This window comes from Lygodium microphyllum, chromosome 23, assembly GCF_053477565.2.
Source record: "Lygodium microphyllum isolate KBCC chromosome 23, Lygodium_microphyllum_v1.1.10, whole genome shotgun sequence".
Taxonomy (NCBI): Eukaryota; Viridiplantae; Streptophyta; class Polypodiopsida; order Schizaeales; family Lygodiaceae; genus Lygodium; species Lygodium microphyllum.
Genome location: NC_141157.1, coordinates 65,789,830 through 65,807,484, shown reverse-complemented (window position 1 = coordinate 65,807,484; position 17,655 = coordinate 65,789,830). Strand labels below are relative to the sequence as shown.

Sequence of the window (17,655 nt, the reverse complement as noted above, 5' to 3'; positions counted from 1 at the left end):
TCCATGTTCAGGTTGCTAATACATTTTCAGGCTGCTGTAATTCATTTTTAACATGCTGATTTTGTTGTCCACGCTAGTTTTCAGCATCCCTTTGCTGCCCATTTTCATTTGGCTCAATGATGATACGTTGGTTATCATAACCAGCATCACATGGAGCTGAATTTTCAGTGGGTAGCTGATGGCTGTTCAAGTGGCTGATCATGCTGAAATTTTACTTTCTTTTTGTCCAACTCATTAGACGTGACATTTTTCAGCAGCTTTGACTCATTAAATACCGCATCCCTGTTGCATAACACCTTTTTCATGCTTAGACCCAAACTCTATAGCCCATTTTACCTTCATCTCCATAACCCATGAAGACACCTCTATGGGATTTCATGTCAAGTTTGGTTCTGCTGTCAACAGGTAGATGCACATAGCATTCACATCCAAAGACCCTTAAGTGGTCATATGAAGCATGTTTGCCAGACCAAACCTCTTCAGGGACGCCACTTTCAAGTGCATGATGTGGAGATCGGTTGCAAATATTCACCGTGGTTTTAAGTGCCTCTCCCAAAAACAATTGCGAGAGATTAGTTGTGGATAGCATGCACTAAATCTTCTCACATAACATGCGATTCATTTGCTCAATCGTCACACCATTAGAGGACGGATTATAAGAAGCTATAAGCTCCCGTTTAATCCCATTGACATCACAAAACTTATTGAATTCTTCAGATTCATCCTCTCCCCCATTGTCTGTTCTTATGTATTTTAATTTTAAATCCTTTTGAGTACTAACAAATACATAAAACTTTTTAAAGCGTTCAATACCTCACTTTTCTGGTTGAGCAAGTAGACCTGTAGCTTTCTAGAATGGTCATCAATAAAAGATGCAAAATAGCGAAAACCACTATGAGTTTTTATTGACATGATACATGCATCAAAATGGACTAAATCCAAGATACATGCCTTCCTAGAGGCTCCATGAGAATATGAACTCTTTACATGTTTCCCCAAAACACAGTCATCACAGAAATCAAGCTTTGAGTTTTTCACATCAACTCTTCCAAGTGAAGGAAGTGCCTACACACCCCTTTGGCTCATGAGTCCAAGACGCTTGTGCCATAACTCTATGTGTGACTGCACTTCAGCAACTACAACAACTTTCCAAGAAGTGCCTTGCAGTAGAGATAATATAGAGTTTTCTTTTTACCACCTCTAATGACTAGCATAGACCCTTTCTATATCTTTCACATTCCACCACCAAAGGTAGTGAAGTAACCCCGGTTGTCTAGCTGCACAACAGAAAGCAAACTCTTCTTAATGCTAGGTGTATACCTAACATCATGAAGGATCAATTCCTGACCATTTTCAAGAGCCAGGTGTATGGTGCCCATTCCTTCAATGTCACATGCATGGTCATTACCTAGATAGACTTTCCCAAGGTTACCTTCTGCATAAGAAGAAAAACACTCCAAAGATGGAGTTACATGAAATGAAACCATAGTTGTCAGGTACGAAAAGTACAGTACGGTACGGTACGATAAAATATGATACTAAATGGTACCTTAAGATTTTATAAGGTACGGTACGATATTAGTACGAAAAAAATTAACTTCATTATTTTGAACTATAGATGATAGAACAAATATTAAGAGTCTAAATAGCAATGCTATTGGAGTATATAAGATGAATACTTGAGGGTAACACGCCAAAACCTCTATGACATATGCCGCGTGCGCAACATGCGCTACAACTTACAAGTACATACATAGGAGTGAATACATCATACATGAATGATCATACAAATAAGAGGCATGTATGCTTGAGAGAGAGAGAGAGAGAGAGAGAGAGAGAGAGAGAGAGAGAGAGATGAAATGACATGAGATGCTTTATTAACATCTACAAGAGGCTAAAATGACCTGTGAGACCAACAATTACCAAACAAACCACCAAAGGTTTTGGTAAAAGATTTATGAATTTTGTTATGGTTTTGTTTGGCATTGCTAAGGCTAAAGCAGCTACCGATGGTACATTCACTAATTCGTGTACTCTCAGAAGGTACATTAGGCCAAGCTATCCTCTGGTCTAGTTTTATTAGCAATGTGTACTAATGCTGTGGGTTGGGTGGTACAAAATGAGCTGTGAACAAAGGTAAAATCAATAGGATTAAGCTACTTGATGATTCTCAAATGGTGCTGAATTTATTTATTGATGACACTAACATATTGTGAAAAATGATGGGACATCAATTAGAAACGTTTGGAACTGCTTGAATACCTTATGTATGGCCTTTGGCTCTAGGATAAATCATAACAAAACATTAATGAGGAGTCTAATCAAGCTTTCACCCCCTTTCTTGGTTGATTGATCAAGGCTACAAAATCACCACCAGCACAACAACAACATACCTAGCAGATGGGTAGAGCCTCCAAACCGACTACTGCGCACAATCTTGCCTCAATAATGAATATTGTGTCCTGAATCCTGGCCTCATACAAAAGGTGACGGCCCTGTGGCTAACTACCTACCAGCAGAAAGCTCCCCATGACATACATCCAAGGCTAGGTGCAATACGGCGAAGGATGCGGCATGCTCCTCTCCACACGAGTTGCGCCACCTCACACGACTTAAGGCTTTGGGGTTTCTAGAGGCCAACCCCTATTCGTGGAGGCATAGGGTGAGCTCTCCAGTAACTCACGAGCTACGTCCGCAGAGGTGAGTCGAACCATGAAGATCCCTTGGCCCATGAGGACTACCTTTGCAATTTGCATTGTGTCAATGCATAGCGTGGAGTGCATCCAATCCCGAAGTTGGGCCCTCGATGGGAAGTGTCCAATGACGTGACCAAAGATCGTTGTTTCTTTCAGCTCCAGCTTTGTTGCACAGACGGCTAAGAGCTGTTCCTTAGAGAGGATGATGCGCAAGGTGTTTGATTGGGGGGCACTCACAGAATGCGCCGATGTCTGACCAGAGGTTTCCATTGTGCATCCCTACTAAGAAACGTGCCAATCACACTACCGAAACTGCCGGAAGTTCTATTTTCTGATGGTGATGGAAGCACTGGGTGCCACAAGAGATGTTTCCAGACTGGAGTCAAGGCAGAGGGGGGTGACACGGAGAGGTTTTACTGGCAGAGCCAGAGCGAGAGGGGTGATGGGCATGGGCAGTACTTTGGGAGGCAGCTCGATGGCGCGACAGGCTGGTGGGGGGAGAGGTACAGCACGTCGCAGGAGGGGAACAAGCGGGCGAAACAGTTGGGGTCACGGGGGGGTGCTGCGACAAGTCGACGGAAGAGACGGGGGGTAGCGGGGGACGCGGTGGCAGTCAGCGATGATGGGCGACGGAGTCTAATAGCATGTATTATAGGTGTACATAGTTGATGTTTGGAAGTTTCACTGTATAGACAAGGTTAAGGATTACAAGGACAGTGGGGCAGCAGCGAAGTTTGAAACCTTCAATTGTCTATATAATAGGTTGAATCAACTGCTTGACCTCTATACAGCAGTTTGATCATCAACTGTTCCATAAGTGTCATCAGCAGAATGTGTGGCAACCTCAAGTGGAACTTGAGCTTGATCATTCATGTGGAAAATGCTTGTAACTCCAGTCGAACAAGAAGCTTTACACATATACAAATCCCATTATGCCCAAATCAAAGAAAGATTGAGAAAGAACCCTCTCCAAGCTTGCTGTGTGTCCTGTGTATGTTGAGAACCTGTCAATGTTGATGTCCTTGCAAGGTGACATCTCCTATTGAAGAAGTTGTGAACAGCAAGCTCAATCCCTGGCAACCTATAACACTATCATGTCTTTTGACACCAAAATGAGCTGAAGTGCAGGTGCAGACCATCAACCGGATCTGATCCCAAGTGGCCACTTGGCAGTCCAAATGGTGCTGGTTGGCCACATGATTATCCTACTTCAGCTATCCACAACTTAAATGAGGAAAAAACATGGCTGATTTCTCCTGATAGATGAGAGGAGGACTGGAAAATGCAGGACTGAGCTGAAATTAGCTTGATGAAGACAGCTGCATGCTCTTTCTACGCTCAATCTTGGCTATGGCAGAAAGGAAGAAGACTACTTCCATAGAAGGCCTATTTTGCTTTGAAACCAGCATTGAAGACTTGTCTGAACATAGAATGATACAACTTCCAATGTTTCCCTATTTGGGCCAAACTGGACCTTTGTACTCTAAATTGCACCGCACCACTCAGGACGACAAATGACTGGATTGTGTGGATCCATCTAGTGTCGAAAGCCTTGTCCCACCAGCTGGATACCATTTATATGTCTAGTTATCTGACTAACATTCATGAGAATGGCATACATACAAGGCATCTAAGAAGAATTCAGTATAACTTTTCATATTTGGAAGGCTGTGTCTCAAAAATGTTTAGCATATATTCTTCACTCCCATGTTCATTATGAGAATTTTTTTCCTCAGATGAGATCCCATGTGTATGCCACTTCCACCAAAAGAGCTACCTCCCAACATGCCATATTCCAGGGCCTCCCAGTAAAGTAACACAATACCCCTGCCAGCTAAGCTTGTATGCTCATAAAACATGTACTGAACCTTCCAAATACTACTAACAATAAATCTGCCTGTCTATGCTAGTCTAAAAATTTGAGGTTTCTTTAACATTTTGTTGATGTAAAAACTTTGGTGTTTCGCTTGCACTTATGAATGCAGGCATCAGATTTCTTGTTTTTATGACCCTTTCTGCAAACAAGTGCTTACAAGTTATCAGCCACACCTTCACCAACGTACTGACACTTCACAGCACCTAATGCGTGATGTTGCATCCATTAACTTAAAAGGTAACACACACATGAGCACTAACCTTTTCAAGATCAGGTTCAGAGGCATTGGATCGCTCCATAGCCAGTAAATATCTACCCCATAATGTTTGCACCCAGGGACAGTTACGGACAGCTCGGCCATATACAGAAATTATGATTGGTAAGACCTGCATGTGACAAGGGAATGAGTTTTGAATGCAAGATTTTGCATAGTCTTGGTATGTTGCAAAAGCAATCAAAATAATTAAGAAGTCTGTTGAAAAAGCAAGTGATCTCGTGTGACTTCTAAAATGTAAGCCCTCCTGCTTAACGCATTACCTTCAGATTCTTTTCAAGGTAATCAACATATTTCAGCCAAACATCAGGTGTGATTGGGAAGTCCACAATAGCTCGCTCGTACAGCACCTGAACTCGAGCTGGATCTCCAGTTCCCTCTTCTAAACTGATATAATCCTGCAGTTGATACTTATATACATCAACCCCACAATTCCAACTAGTGTTGCTTTCTTCTCTATTGCAACTCTATTACAAATGTTTGCTCAGAAAACCACTTTTTTAAAGTTTACCAAGTAGTTTTGGAGAAGCTCAGCATCCTTAGGCTTTTCTTTAGATATTTTTCTTTCATAAGGCTCGCGAGTAGTGGACATTTGCTCTGCCTTTCTGTATGCTGAAGCCACATTTATAGGTATACCAGCCAAGTCATCTGTCTCACTGCCAATATGGAATCCTTGCTTGGCCTCCCACTCCACATACTCCTTCATTGTAATGGAACTATTGCATAATGGTACACAAAGCTGCCTTCGATACAGGCTTCTGATACAATTAACTTGCTTTGCCTTAGCCTACAAAATAACAGCCTATATTCAAGTCCCAAAACAAATTCTTTACAAAACAACCACTTGAGATTAGGAAACAAACATGTAATTGCTGCTTCTACAGTACTGGTCAACAAAATAAAGCCTTAGAACACAGCTTGTTTATCAATAATCTTACCTCCTCAGTGGTGTCATTTAATGAATTTTGCACATCAACTTCAAACAGGCGGTATGCCGTCCATATCTTCTCACCCTCAGTGTAATGCAAGCTCACAGAAGTAAGAGCTCTCTCATAAAGGCTTCGCATTTTGGATATTCCTAACTCATTATATTGCATCACATCTGGATGCTGTCTCTCAAACTCCAAATATTCCAGCCACAGTTGTACAGACTGCAAGAACAAGATTCATATCGGTGCCCACAGCAAACAATATCAAAGTCCAAAGGATTATGAGTTTGCAAGAGATGTACCAGGTATTCAGCCAGACCCCTTTCATAAAGAGCCTCAACAGCAGGAACATCTTTAACACTACATGGTTAATCAAAATAGGATCGAGTTCAATGATGTTTTAAAATAAACAGATGGAGATATCCAGGAACCAACTCTCAAACATATGTTGAAATGCAATTACCTTACAAGAACAACCATCTTACAACTTCCTTGTAACACGAAAAAGCAAAAGACAAAATAAAATTGACCTTCCTAAAGAATTGACAACCTAAAGCAACTCACTAGATTCCCTTATTTTTTTTCATTCATTGAAGGGATCTTCTTCAGCATGAAGTCTTTTGTTTCTACATGGACTTATACTTCAGCAACATGAGTTGACATGCCAACAAGCTATCCTTGAACTATTCATTGTAAATTCTTTCAAATTCTGTAAGCTTTGATGACAAAGCTTCTTTAGGAGGAGATGGTTTGTGATAGAGTGAAATAAAGGTTTAGCATAGGGTTATGGTGGAGTATAAAAAGGCTGAGAATGTAATTGTGCACATATCTTTTTTCTTTTAATCAAATTCCCAATTAAGGACTCCTATACTTGGACCTCCCACCATAGCTAAGGGGTAAGTACCTTGCTCCACCATTGCAAGAGCTCTTTGGTGCTTGTTTGTGTAACAATTGTAAAGAATGAAATAGCACGAGAAAAATAGGAAAAAATGCGACACAATGTCGTGGCGCCTGCACTTTCATGCATGAAAAACCAAAGATAGTTTGATTTTGTGGGTTTCATATGTTGTTCAATTATTTGTGTGTTTTTCACAATTTGTTTGCTTTGGGATTTGCAATCTATTTTCACAATTTCAAGATTTTGATAAGACTCCAGTGGATGCAAGATGTCGGAATACCAAAGAGTGCCATGTGACAAATGGCTTTTTATAAATCTTGGATAAATTGATTTGCAGGTTGAGAGAGAGAGAGAGAGAGAGAGAGAGAGAGAGTACTCTTGCACATACACAAACTAAAAGAAACAGATTGATAATGATAGATGAGATATGCAAGATGATAGTACAAGTGATAGGGCCTAAATATATAGACTAAGATATCCACCTACACCTTTGACCCTTATTTAATGCTAAGTGGTGTAACAGGTGTTCACACTAAGCACGCACTTTTACACAATAATGTGTGTTCACACACGAGGATAAATAACGCTAATAAACCCCCCTTCGGGTCATGGGTGATTGAATCCATGACACAAAATATATGAAAAAGGAAAATGGAAGGTCTTGCCTCAAGAGGCAGTGTCTAATCCCATACAATGATTCTAGAAAAGGGGATACATAAGTAAGAGAGATACAACATGAGGTAGGTCATGACATGGTCAACCAACAAGCTCAAGGACCCAATGTAAGACATGGTTCACGGGTGCGTGTGCATGGCTTAGAAGCTGATCGAATGCCAACATAGCACAGAGAAACTAGGCACATGACCAAAGGTCAAATACGTGAGTACACCTTGGTTACAATCCCCCCTTAAATATAGCTCCTTTTTTAGAATTGGAAGAAAATGAAATCAACAGAAATACAACTCATTTTGGACTAAAATTCGGAGAGAGGACCCCACAAAATTATTTATAAGTGATGGAAAGGTCTCAACATATGCACGAGCATGGCCAATGTCTAATTCCAATCACTTTTTTTTAAATAAACTTTATGTCTTTTTTATTTTTTATTTTTTTTATTTTTAAAACAAATTATCAGGATAAAAATCCCCCCTCGATGTTGATGTGGGTTGATCGCTTGCGATGGTGTCACCAAGCATTGGACGCTTGGCGGGTCTTTTTGTTTCTCGATGTCAAATGCAAGCATCCGGGTTGTCTTCAATGTGTCCTCAAAGGTCTTATGATGGCAAAGGCTTCCAACATGAAAAGCCCCAAGGTTCAAAGAAGAAATTTTGAGAAATTGACTCGGAAGTGAAAAAGCCTGAATTTCTCATACAAATCGTCCCTTGAAAAAGAATAACTTTAATTATATTAAGGTTTAAACACCTTAAGAAACTTATTTATTTATTTGATAAGCATTAAACAAATTAACGAGGACAATCGACAAAGGCCTTGATCACATGGCTGGAAATGGACAGATCAAGACGTGGCTGCAAACGGGTTTGCTAGAGAAGGTGCCGAAAAGACGGACACAAACTGATGTGGCAGCAAAATAGGAGACATTGCCAATCTATCGGCAATCAGGGAGGCGCCTAGAGAGGAACAATGGTGCAAGACAGATGTGTTGGGCTGTATGCATGGCTGGAGATGAGACGACCTTGCTAGCATCTGATGGACAAGTCAATAGGGCACTCAAGCAACTGCAACAGATCAAGCATATGGCAAGTCAATGGCATGAGGCCACGGCAAACATCTCCTCTTTCTTCTTCTCCTTCTTTTTATTCTTCCTATGCAAAAGGCAACATCCAGAAGTGCGTAGAAACAGGGCAGAGGGCCTGGGCTGCACAAGAACCAAACAGCACCTCTCACAGCTGACAATGCTGGCCAGATTTTGGGGGGTTTGTGCTGTTTGGGGGGGGCCCACTAGTTGGTAGACTATTCTTCTCTCTTCCTTCGCAGATGCACACTCTAACTTGGTGATTCTCCTCCATCTTCAGTGCTGCCTTCATCTTCAGCCTAATTCAATGCCCTCCCTAACACCTTGGGCTCCATGCAAGGACAGATCGGTCCTCTTGTTGTAATCAGCTTTCTTCCAGTGTTCAATGCAGATTTTCTTTGTTCACTCTCTTCTTTTCTTGCAGTCTTTCTCTTCCGTTCTCTCTCCTTGTTTGTGTTTCCTCTTCTGTTACACACTCTCACAGTTTGATGCTTGTATGAAGCACATAGCAAAAGTTGCAATGGGTCATTGAATTTGTCGGTCACATCCATGATTAGTTGCTTCTTTAAAAGTGACTTTAATCTGCCTTCAGTTCCTTCAAACAATTTTCATTATAGCTATAAAGCACACCTGTTATTTTTTCATTAACTGAAACACCACAAATCAAGTTCTTACACAAAAGATACATCGATGAATTCAATAGTTTGGAATATTAAGGAAACAAGTGTGATAGTCACCAGCAAGACAGTTAGATCCTGTTCTTATAATGAAGGTGCATTAATGTACATACTCAAAATATGACCAGAAGCCTTTAAGATTAGCTTTATAAAGTTTGCAGACATGTTAAGAAAATCCAAAAAAAGCACATGCTCTCCCAATCACAAATGAAATGTTCTACCTGGAAATAAGACGAGCCTCATCGTGGGTCCATTCCTGCCACATGGAAGGACTGAGAGGAAATACGGCACTCATTGCCTCTCTTGCACTTCGAAGTTTATCCAAAAGACCACATTTTCGTAAAAGAGCTATAAGCTGTAAGAGAAAACAGACAAAATATCGATGCATAAGCATGAATTGTGGACTTGTCACCCCCATAATCACGGATTCTTAAACCTAATTGTCTAAATTCAAATTTTCTTAGTTCATGCCTAAGCCTTTATCTCACATAAAACTTTTCTGACACTGCTGGAGTTGTGAGGCCAATGATTAAATAAGCGGTACAAACAAATGGTTTGTCATTTATTTCAGCAAAAGACAAGCAGAAATAATATAACCTCATGTATGGAGAAACTAATACAAATGGTTTGTCATTTATTTCAGCAAAAGACAAGCAGAAATAATATAACCTCATGTATGAAGAAACTAATAATTCATGATCATATCCAAAGTTCCTGCATATTTGAAAGGAACCTTTTGGGAATCCTTAGGGGAGACACAATTAGATCAGGTTGGGGGTACACACGCTGTGACCATAAGAATTAGTTTATGCAAAACATTAGCACACCCTGCAGGTATATCATCTGACAACATGCTGCCCATAGGAAAGTTTCAAAAAATGCTGAATATCAAACATTGTCTATCACCTTAACACAACATGATATCACAGCAAATCATGCACATTGCAGGTTTCCAGAGAAAAGACAAAACATCATACACTGGAAGTCACCACTTTTCCATGTATCAGCAAGCCACTGAGCAGGACTATCCCACTGAATAGTTGGTATGAGTCATGACAATGCCATGACTGAAATATTGGATATTGGAGTTCTGAGGCTAGAACTGATTGTGATAGAATTGCAAAACTGAAGAGCCACAAGCTGAGAATATAGGGAGATGAGAGATGGAGCTGATAGGAGAGCCCGAAAATGTCAAGCCAAGACTAGTGAACTCAGAGCTGTCCCGTTTTGTTTTCCCAGCTAAAAATAGCTATTTTTATTAACTTCCCCCATGTTTTTGGTCTTGTGTGCAAGTCACAATTTTTCTGTGAACAATGCATTTTCTGACCTGAATAAAAAATGAGAAAAACCATTTTTTAAAATGTAATACGGTGTCCACATACCAAATTTTTGTCAGGTCATCAGTTCTGGCCTAGCACAACATGTAAATCCAAAAAAGAAATGTGATGAATTAATTTACTCAAAATTTGACTGATTGTTTTATGAACTTGGCTGAGAAACGTTGTGGCAGGCCAACAAAGAAAATACAAGGCTCTTCAGCCACCTATGAGCAATCAACTTACTCCAACCCCTGATCAAATCAAACTTGCTCTGATACCACTGCAATAGACAAGAATAGTTCCACTTTTTCTCTAATGGTCATATTCTAGCCAAACCCTAACTCACTACAAGACAAACTCTCTCTTTTATTCCGGAATGTAAGATGCTTCGCCTTGGCAATGGGCATTCCAATTATAGTTATTAGTAAATACTAATAACTTACTAAGAAATCATCAATAACCTTTAATTTAGTACAAATAGCCAATTTAAAGTTCTAGCTATTGTCAAAAAGCATTGTAGTGTAGATTCAATAGGTAGCCGAGAATACATAATATGTGGCATCTAGAGTCGTCGTTCATATTTTCTTTGTCTTCGATAAAACGCGTCCTTCACTCTCCCACTCATTATGGCCTTAGCACATAGTCTTGATGGCTGATGGTAGACATAGTGTTCTATATGTTCTTGTTTTCTTGCATATACTAGACACATGTTGTTTTGGAAGTGACTTTAATTTGCCTATCTAGGCTCAACTCGCTTGGCATTAGCAGACTTGCTTGATTTGATTAAACAATTTGAAAACATATCCAGCAATCTTTGCAGCTAATATTTTCTATTGTCTAGCTATGTTGATTCAAAAGATTGACCCATGAAATGATGCCAAGGAAAAGGCATTTTTGACATAAGTTCTAATAGAAAAGCCAAGAAAGCATTAATTAATAGATACTGCCTACCTACTAATGTAGTGAATGGAGAAATTATCGTTTGGTTCGATCATACATTTGCATTCTGCCACTTGCTCTATACCTCTATGCCAATTGTCTTGGCAAATGTTAAGTATTGTGCTAAAATATACAAAATTTCATTAAGGACATAGCTAGGATAGTGGCAAATTGAAAGTTTAACATTAAACATGAATATGGTATAAGTTTGCCTTTTGTTCCTTAATTTAGGCCACCTACCTTATTTCATCTCAATGATAGTTTTGTTTGAGGTAGTTTATCCCTTGTTTGAGGCATTTTATAGGCATTTTAATGTTGATTGAGAATTTTGTTGACAAATAATTTATTTGTAGCCATCAATTACATGTTAGAAAATAGCTCAATAGGTTAGAATGCTTGTTTCTCATATCAGAAGCTACAGATTCACCCATTTTTCTCGAATTAGTAAGGCATGAGCAGTTTGTCTTCCATATGAAATTTTCAACTTAGAAATTCAACAATTAATAGCACATTTGTAGATCAATAGAATCGCCACCAACGTTTCAGATTAAAGAATGACCCCCACCCCAATCATTGGGTTGTATCTATGAAGAAATCTCAGTACAAATGATTCAAGCACAGCATACAAAGCAGGACCGTCTCCTTTCTTTTTTTGCCCTTTGTACTATTGGCCCTTTAAAAAGGTTTCCCACTTCCCAAAGATAGAAACTTCCTAGCTTTCCATCCCTTTCCCTTTTTTTCTATTTGTGTACTAGGTCATTTACATAGGTTTCCTATTGCCTAAAGCTAGAAATTTTCATCTTTTTTTCTATGTTATGAAACTTTTCATTTTCCAACCATTCCCTTTTTTGTTAAAAGAAACACAATAGTTATTGTTTAAAAGGAAGGGTAAGATCATAAAGGGTAGTTCATATATCCACAAGGCTTGGGCATTGCATTCTCACATAGCCCATTTACAGTTAATTACTCCCTAATCAAACTATCTTCGATCTTAAATCTTCAAATTTCCTTCTTCCTTCCTCGATTGCTCCTGGCCTTCAGAGTGTTTCTTTCAACCACATTTTCTCAAGGCCATGATCATCAAGCAAAACTTGTGTCAAAAACACACACACATAGCATGGGTGGGACCCTAGGCCCCTCTCCCCACAAAGACATAGCATTGCAGAGGCCTTTTCATGAGCCTCACTCAGGATGGGTTCATTATTAGACCATTGTACATGGATTGCTGCATGCCACACAGGCCATGTGAGTTGCCATAGGCCAGCTCACCTCATTAAGCACTTAATCACAAAAATGAATAAATGAGCATAAACTGAAATGCACACTTTATCTTAATAATCTTGGACAGTAGACACCCTGTTAACTCCAAAACTAATGCCCCTTGCCGTATTTCTTTAACTTATATTGCCATGGATTGTGTACAAGCTGAGATTTCACAACCTCTGTCACAAGGATGTGAAATTTTGACATGCTTTGATCTTGCTAATAACATTTGATTAAGTTACTAATCCAATGTGCAAGGTTGTTTAGCACATGTGATGCACATGGCAATTATTTCATGGTAACAAGCCAAGGACTCGAGAATGCAATGGATATCAAAGGCAAAAGTTATGATAAGTTATGCTAGTTGGGCTTTGGGGGTCAGTTGGTATCACTTTCGACCCTAGGACACTTATCTAGCCAATAAGTGTCAGTGGTGATACAAGGGACTAGAATTAATTAATTAATTAATGCCAGTCATCGAGTCAACAAAAGTTGGAGATTGCTCCAGGTTGCAAATGGCCTGGCCAATCTAATTATGAATGGGCACATTTAATTTTGGGCCAGGTCAGACGGGCTGAAATTAATTTTCAAGATTATTTAATTTTGAAAATTACTTAAATGGCTGCTAAATGCTGAAAAATGGGTTAAGAAGGCTACCTCTTAGCAAAAATGCCCATGCAAACTAAATAAACGTTTTTGGGGGCTCGATCTCGACCATTTAGTTAGTTTACAATCTAGGAGAGAGAGAGAGAGAGAGAGAGAGAGCTGCTAGTCAATTTTCTAATCGGAGAACACCTATTTGTTGCAAAAGACATCCATCTAGGGGACTCAGCAGGCAAGGGACAGCAAGGAGAAACCTTCCAAGGGCTGGCAACAGCATTGCTGATCAAGTGTGCCAGCATTTTGGAGGTACCTAGTAGTAGGTGACTGCATTAAATGCGGTCTCAAGCAAGCAGCAAGCAGATTTTAGGGTTTTCTCGCAAAGAAAGTCAGATTTCTCTCTCATCTTGGCTTTTTCTCACCTTCTCCAATAATTTCTCAAAAGATCTCAACATTTCTCAACCATTTGGAGTAGATATCAACCATATTTGGTGGACAGTAATAGAATTTTTGCTATAAATCCTAAATTTTTGTAGAAATTAGCATTAAGGCATCATACATTGAATTCAGCACCTAAAATTTGTGTAATTGTCAAGGGATTGAGATACATTCTAAATTGGGGCAACATTTGGCCAATTTGTGGTTCCAATTGTGCAAATCCTGGGTGAAAAGAGTTGAATTTGGCCAATTTGTGGTTCCAATTTATGCAGCATTTGGCTAATTTGTGGTTCCAATTGAGAGAGAAAAGAGTCAACACCATGTTGAGAGGGGAACCAGCCCCTCCCTCTTTTCATGAATTTATTGAAACAAAACCATGGGCACCAAGTGCCTAAACCATGTACAAAAGGGTTGATTTGCTGCAATCCTGAAAATTAGGGTTTTGAAACCCTAATTTCTATAAACTCCGGGCAGCAAGTTGGTTTTCTTCTTTAATGCTTGGATTAGATCAAACTTGAAAGTGTTTCTTCGATGAGAGATAGATAGGAGAGTATAAGGCATACGGCTAAAATTTCAGTACAAGAGCTTGTTTCAAATGAACAGAGAGACCTCCAATATATAGGTGTGCCGCTTGGGTGCTCAAAATTGGAAAGTAGAGGCTACAAATAACAAGTGTTTGTTAAAAATGACAAGTGTAGGGACACTTGTCACTTCAAAATGACACATGTCCTCTTCTAGATGCCGCATGTCACTTTTCTAGAGAAAAACTTTCAAATATTCTACTCTAAAAATCTCTCAAATGGTTAAGAATTTGAGATAGCTGCTGAAGACAAAATTGTTTCTTGCGAAATTCCAGAGCCTTTAACACAAACACAATTTCCATCTAAGCAAGTTCCAAAAATAGTAATCTCCTAAATTTAAGGAGTTGCCAAATTTAGCTTTTGAAGAGTTTTATTATATAGGTTCACCAATTAATGGTTTGTTTCTTCGATCATGAGCATCTGGTTTCACTTTTTGAAACCACTCTTTATATAGGCTTCTAGTCAATGTGACTATCTAAGTGTAAAAGTCTTAGTCATCTGAGCTTTCTGGTCAATCTAACCGCCCGACTAAAACTTTTAATTTCTCTTGGGTATCTCGTCAATGACAACCCAAGTATAATTATAGGGTGTTTTGGCCATTGGCCACCCTTAATTAGAAAGATGAACATTTCATCATATTTTAAATTACTTAAATAATACAAATCACCTTTCAAAGTACATGAGCATCAAATTAATTTGTAATCATTGAGCCAGTATATCTTGGTAATAATTGATATACAAAAGGTTTGTTACATTCCTCCCTCTTGAAATCTATCTTGTTCTCAAGACGTTGCTTGAAGTATTTCTGATCCTACAGCTTCTTTATAAACTACAAGTATTTCTAGATAGTCTTTAAAACACTCTTCTAGCATCCATTTAGAATCTAAATGAGAGTAATTTTTAAATTTCAAAATGATTTTTTCAAAAATATTTCTTTTTCGTTTTTTGATTATATAAAAGACTATTTGCTCTGGTTGAAGTATCTCCTCCTATTCATCTACTTCAAGTGAATCCTCTATTACATGTTCCAATCGTGAAGGCCCTTTAGTAGTAGCATTTCTTTCTGATTTTACAACCTTCTGCTTGCATAAGCAACTGCATGCACTTCTTGGTTTAAAACTACACCAATGCAGTCTCTTAAAGCATCACATTTCACAAAGAAAGATCTCAAGAAATTAGGTATAATCAAAACAGATCCTTTGCTGATATAGAACTTCAGAGCTTCAAAAGCTTCCTTCTCTAGTTTGGTCCATCGAAATGTCATTGCTTCCTTGGTTAAATCATGCAATGGTCCAGCAACCAATGCAAACCATTTAATGAATCTCTTGTAATAAGAGCATAATCCCAAGAAACTTCGAACTTCATGGACACTAGTCAATTCTGGCCATCCTAGAATAGCCTTGACTTTTTTTATCCATCCGAATTTCATATTTGGATACAATATGGGCCAACTAGTGAATCTTCTCTAGAAAAAATTCACTCTTTTTCCCATTGACATAAAGTTTGTGTTTGCGGAATTCTTGACACACTATTTTCAAGTGTTGCTTATGCCCTTCTTCATCTTTTGAATTAACCAATATATCATCAAAGAAAGTACCTGTAAACTTCCAATGTGCGCTAAAGATTCTTTCCATCATTCTATTAAAGGTTACAGAAGCGTTGGTGAGACCAAATGGTAGCACAAGAAACTCCTACAAACCATTGTTTTGAATGTTGTTTTATGAATATCTTAAGGAGCAATCCTTATCTAATGGTGGCCACACTCCAAGTCAATCCGACTAAATGCTTTGAATCTATCCAAGATATCATCAATTCTTAGAATGGGAAACCTATTCCGAATTGTAATTTTGTGGAGGACCCTATAGTCCACACACATGCGCCAAGATCCATCTTTCTTCTGTACTAAGAGGACTGGAGAGCAAAAAGGTGAGAAACTGGGTCTTATTAGACCCTTTTCCAAGAGCTCTTTCACTTGCTTCATGATCTCCTCTTGTTCTGTTGGACTCGCACGATAGGGTGGCCTATTTGAAGGTGAGCTCCCAGGAATGAGATCGATGTGATGATCTTCTGGCCGCTCTAGTGGTAACTCGTCAGGTAAAGTGTTTGCAAAACAATCTTCATACTCCTTTAAGAAACTCATTTGATCCTCATTCATATCTGAGATAGACTCTTCAATTCTAGACTCTTTGTTAGAATCTTTAAGAAAAATCAAGTACAAAAAATAGACTTTTTCATTGCTTTACAAATTTGTACATGGGATAAGATAGGAATAGAGTTTCCTTCCACTCCCACATCAAAAGATACATTTCTATCCTTGAAAGGTAATCTAAACTTATTTTGATTCCAATCAATGGTTAATAGGATCTAATCTTCTATGGCAAGGTGTTCCTAATACAACATCACAATGACCAAGATCTCCTATGACAAAACTCTCATGATCTGTATAATCTCCTTTCTCAATTCATAGTTTCCCAAGAATGGGAATAACTTCAAACTCCGTTTTTTGAAAAGCAGTACCTAACATTTCTTGTGATCCAAACCTCTCCTTTGGTAGATATAGAGCTTCAACAATTTGAGGATGGATATAATGATATGTAGCCCCTGTATCAAAATGAATGAGAATAGGTTGATTAGCAATCTTACCCCAAGCCGTAAAAAGCTTTCTTTTCTCTGACAGAGTTTCATCCTGTTGTAAGGATTCCTTAGATACAACATTTGCATGAGGTATCTTTTGGGGCTGGTTTTCCTTCTTTGCCTTATTAGGGCATTGACCAGCCATGTGTCCTTTTTCTCCACAAGAGAGAAAAACATCGTCTTTCTCTTGTATATTCTGCTAATTGTTGATATGTTAACTTCTTTTTGAATAGCAAAGGTAGTCTTCCTCTATCCTTATGCTTTGGTTCTTGTTTATCTGTCTCCTTTTGATCAAGCACATTGATCTTCTTCCTTTGTGGTTCTTCTTTTGAGGCTTTACCAAGCATCCATGGCATATACAGTCCTTCAGCTTCTAAGGTTGTATCTTGGGCTGCTTCCAAAGTATCAGGCTTTGTCTTCTTGATAGCTCGTTGTACCTCAGATGTAATCCATGGATAAAATTTCTCATCTCCATATTGAAAGGAGCTTTATTAAGAAATGTAAACTTAAGAGACGGTTACAAACCTGTTGATATATGTTTCAACATTGTCTCCATGCCTTTGCTTTAGCTCATCCTATTCTTGTTGCAAATCAACTTCGAAAGATAAAAGGCAAAAACTTCTTGTTGAACATCTCCTTAAACTCTTTCCAAGACTTGGGTTCCTTTCCCTCTTGAACAACTTTGAGCCAACAATTCAAAGCAGCATCCTTTAGATGCATTTTAACTTTTCTTTTTTTTTAATGTATAATCTTCACCACCAAAAGTAGCATCAAATTG

General features: G+C 38.8%; 1 protein-coding gene across 1 annotated transcript in view; it reads right to left on the bottom strand.

The window, feature by feature from the left end:
- The window catches only part of EMB140 (EMBRYO DEFECTIVE 140), an 88,013-nt gene that overhangs the window by 48,467 nt on the left and 21,891 nt on the right, over positions 1–17,655 (bottom strand). The window contains exons 2-7 of the mRNA XM_087664345.1: positions 9,325–9,458; positions 6,078–6,135; positions 5,785–5,997; positions 5,358–5,633; positions 5,110–5,244; positions 4,833–4,958 (exon numbers count right to left, since the gene is read on the bottom strand). Coding sequence (XP_087520471.1) covers positions 4,833–4,958; positions 5,110–5,244; positions 5,358–5,633; positions 5,785–5,997; positions 6,078–6,135; positions 9,325–9,458 — 942 coding nt within the window. The remainder of the gene's footprint in view (positions 1–4,832; positions 4,959–5,109; positions 5,245–5,357; positions 5,634–5,784; positions 5,998–6,077; positions 6,136–9,324; positions 9,459–17,655) is intronic.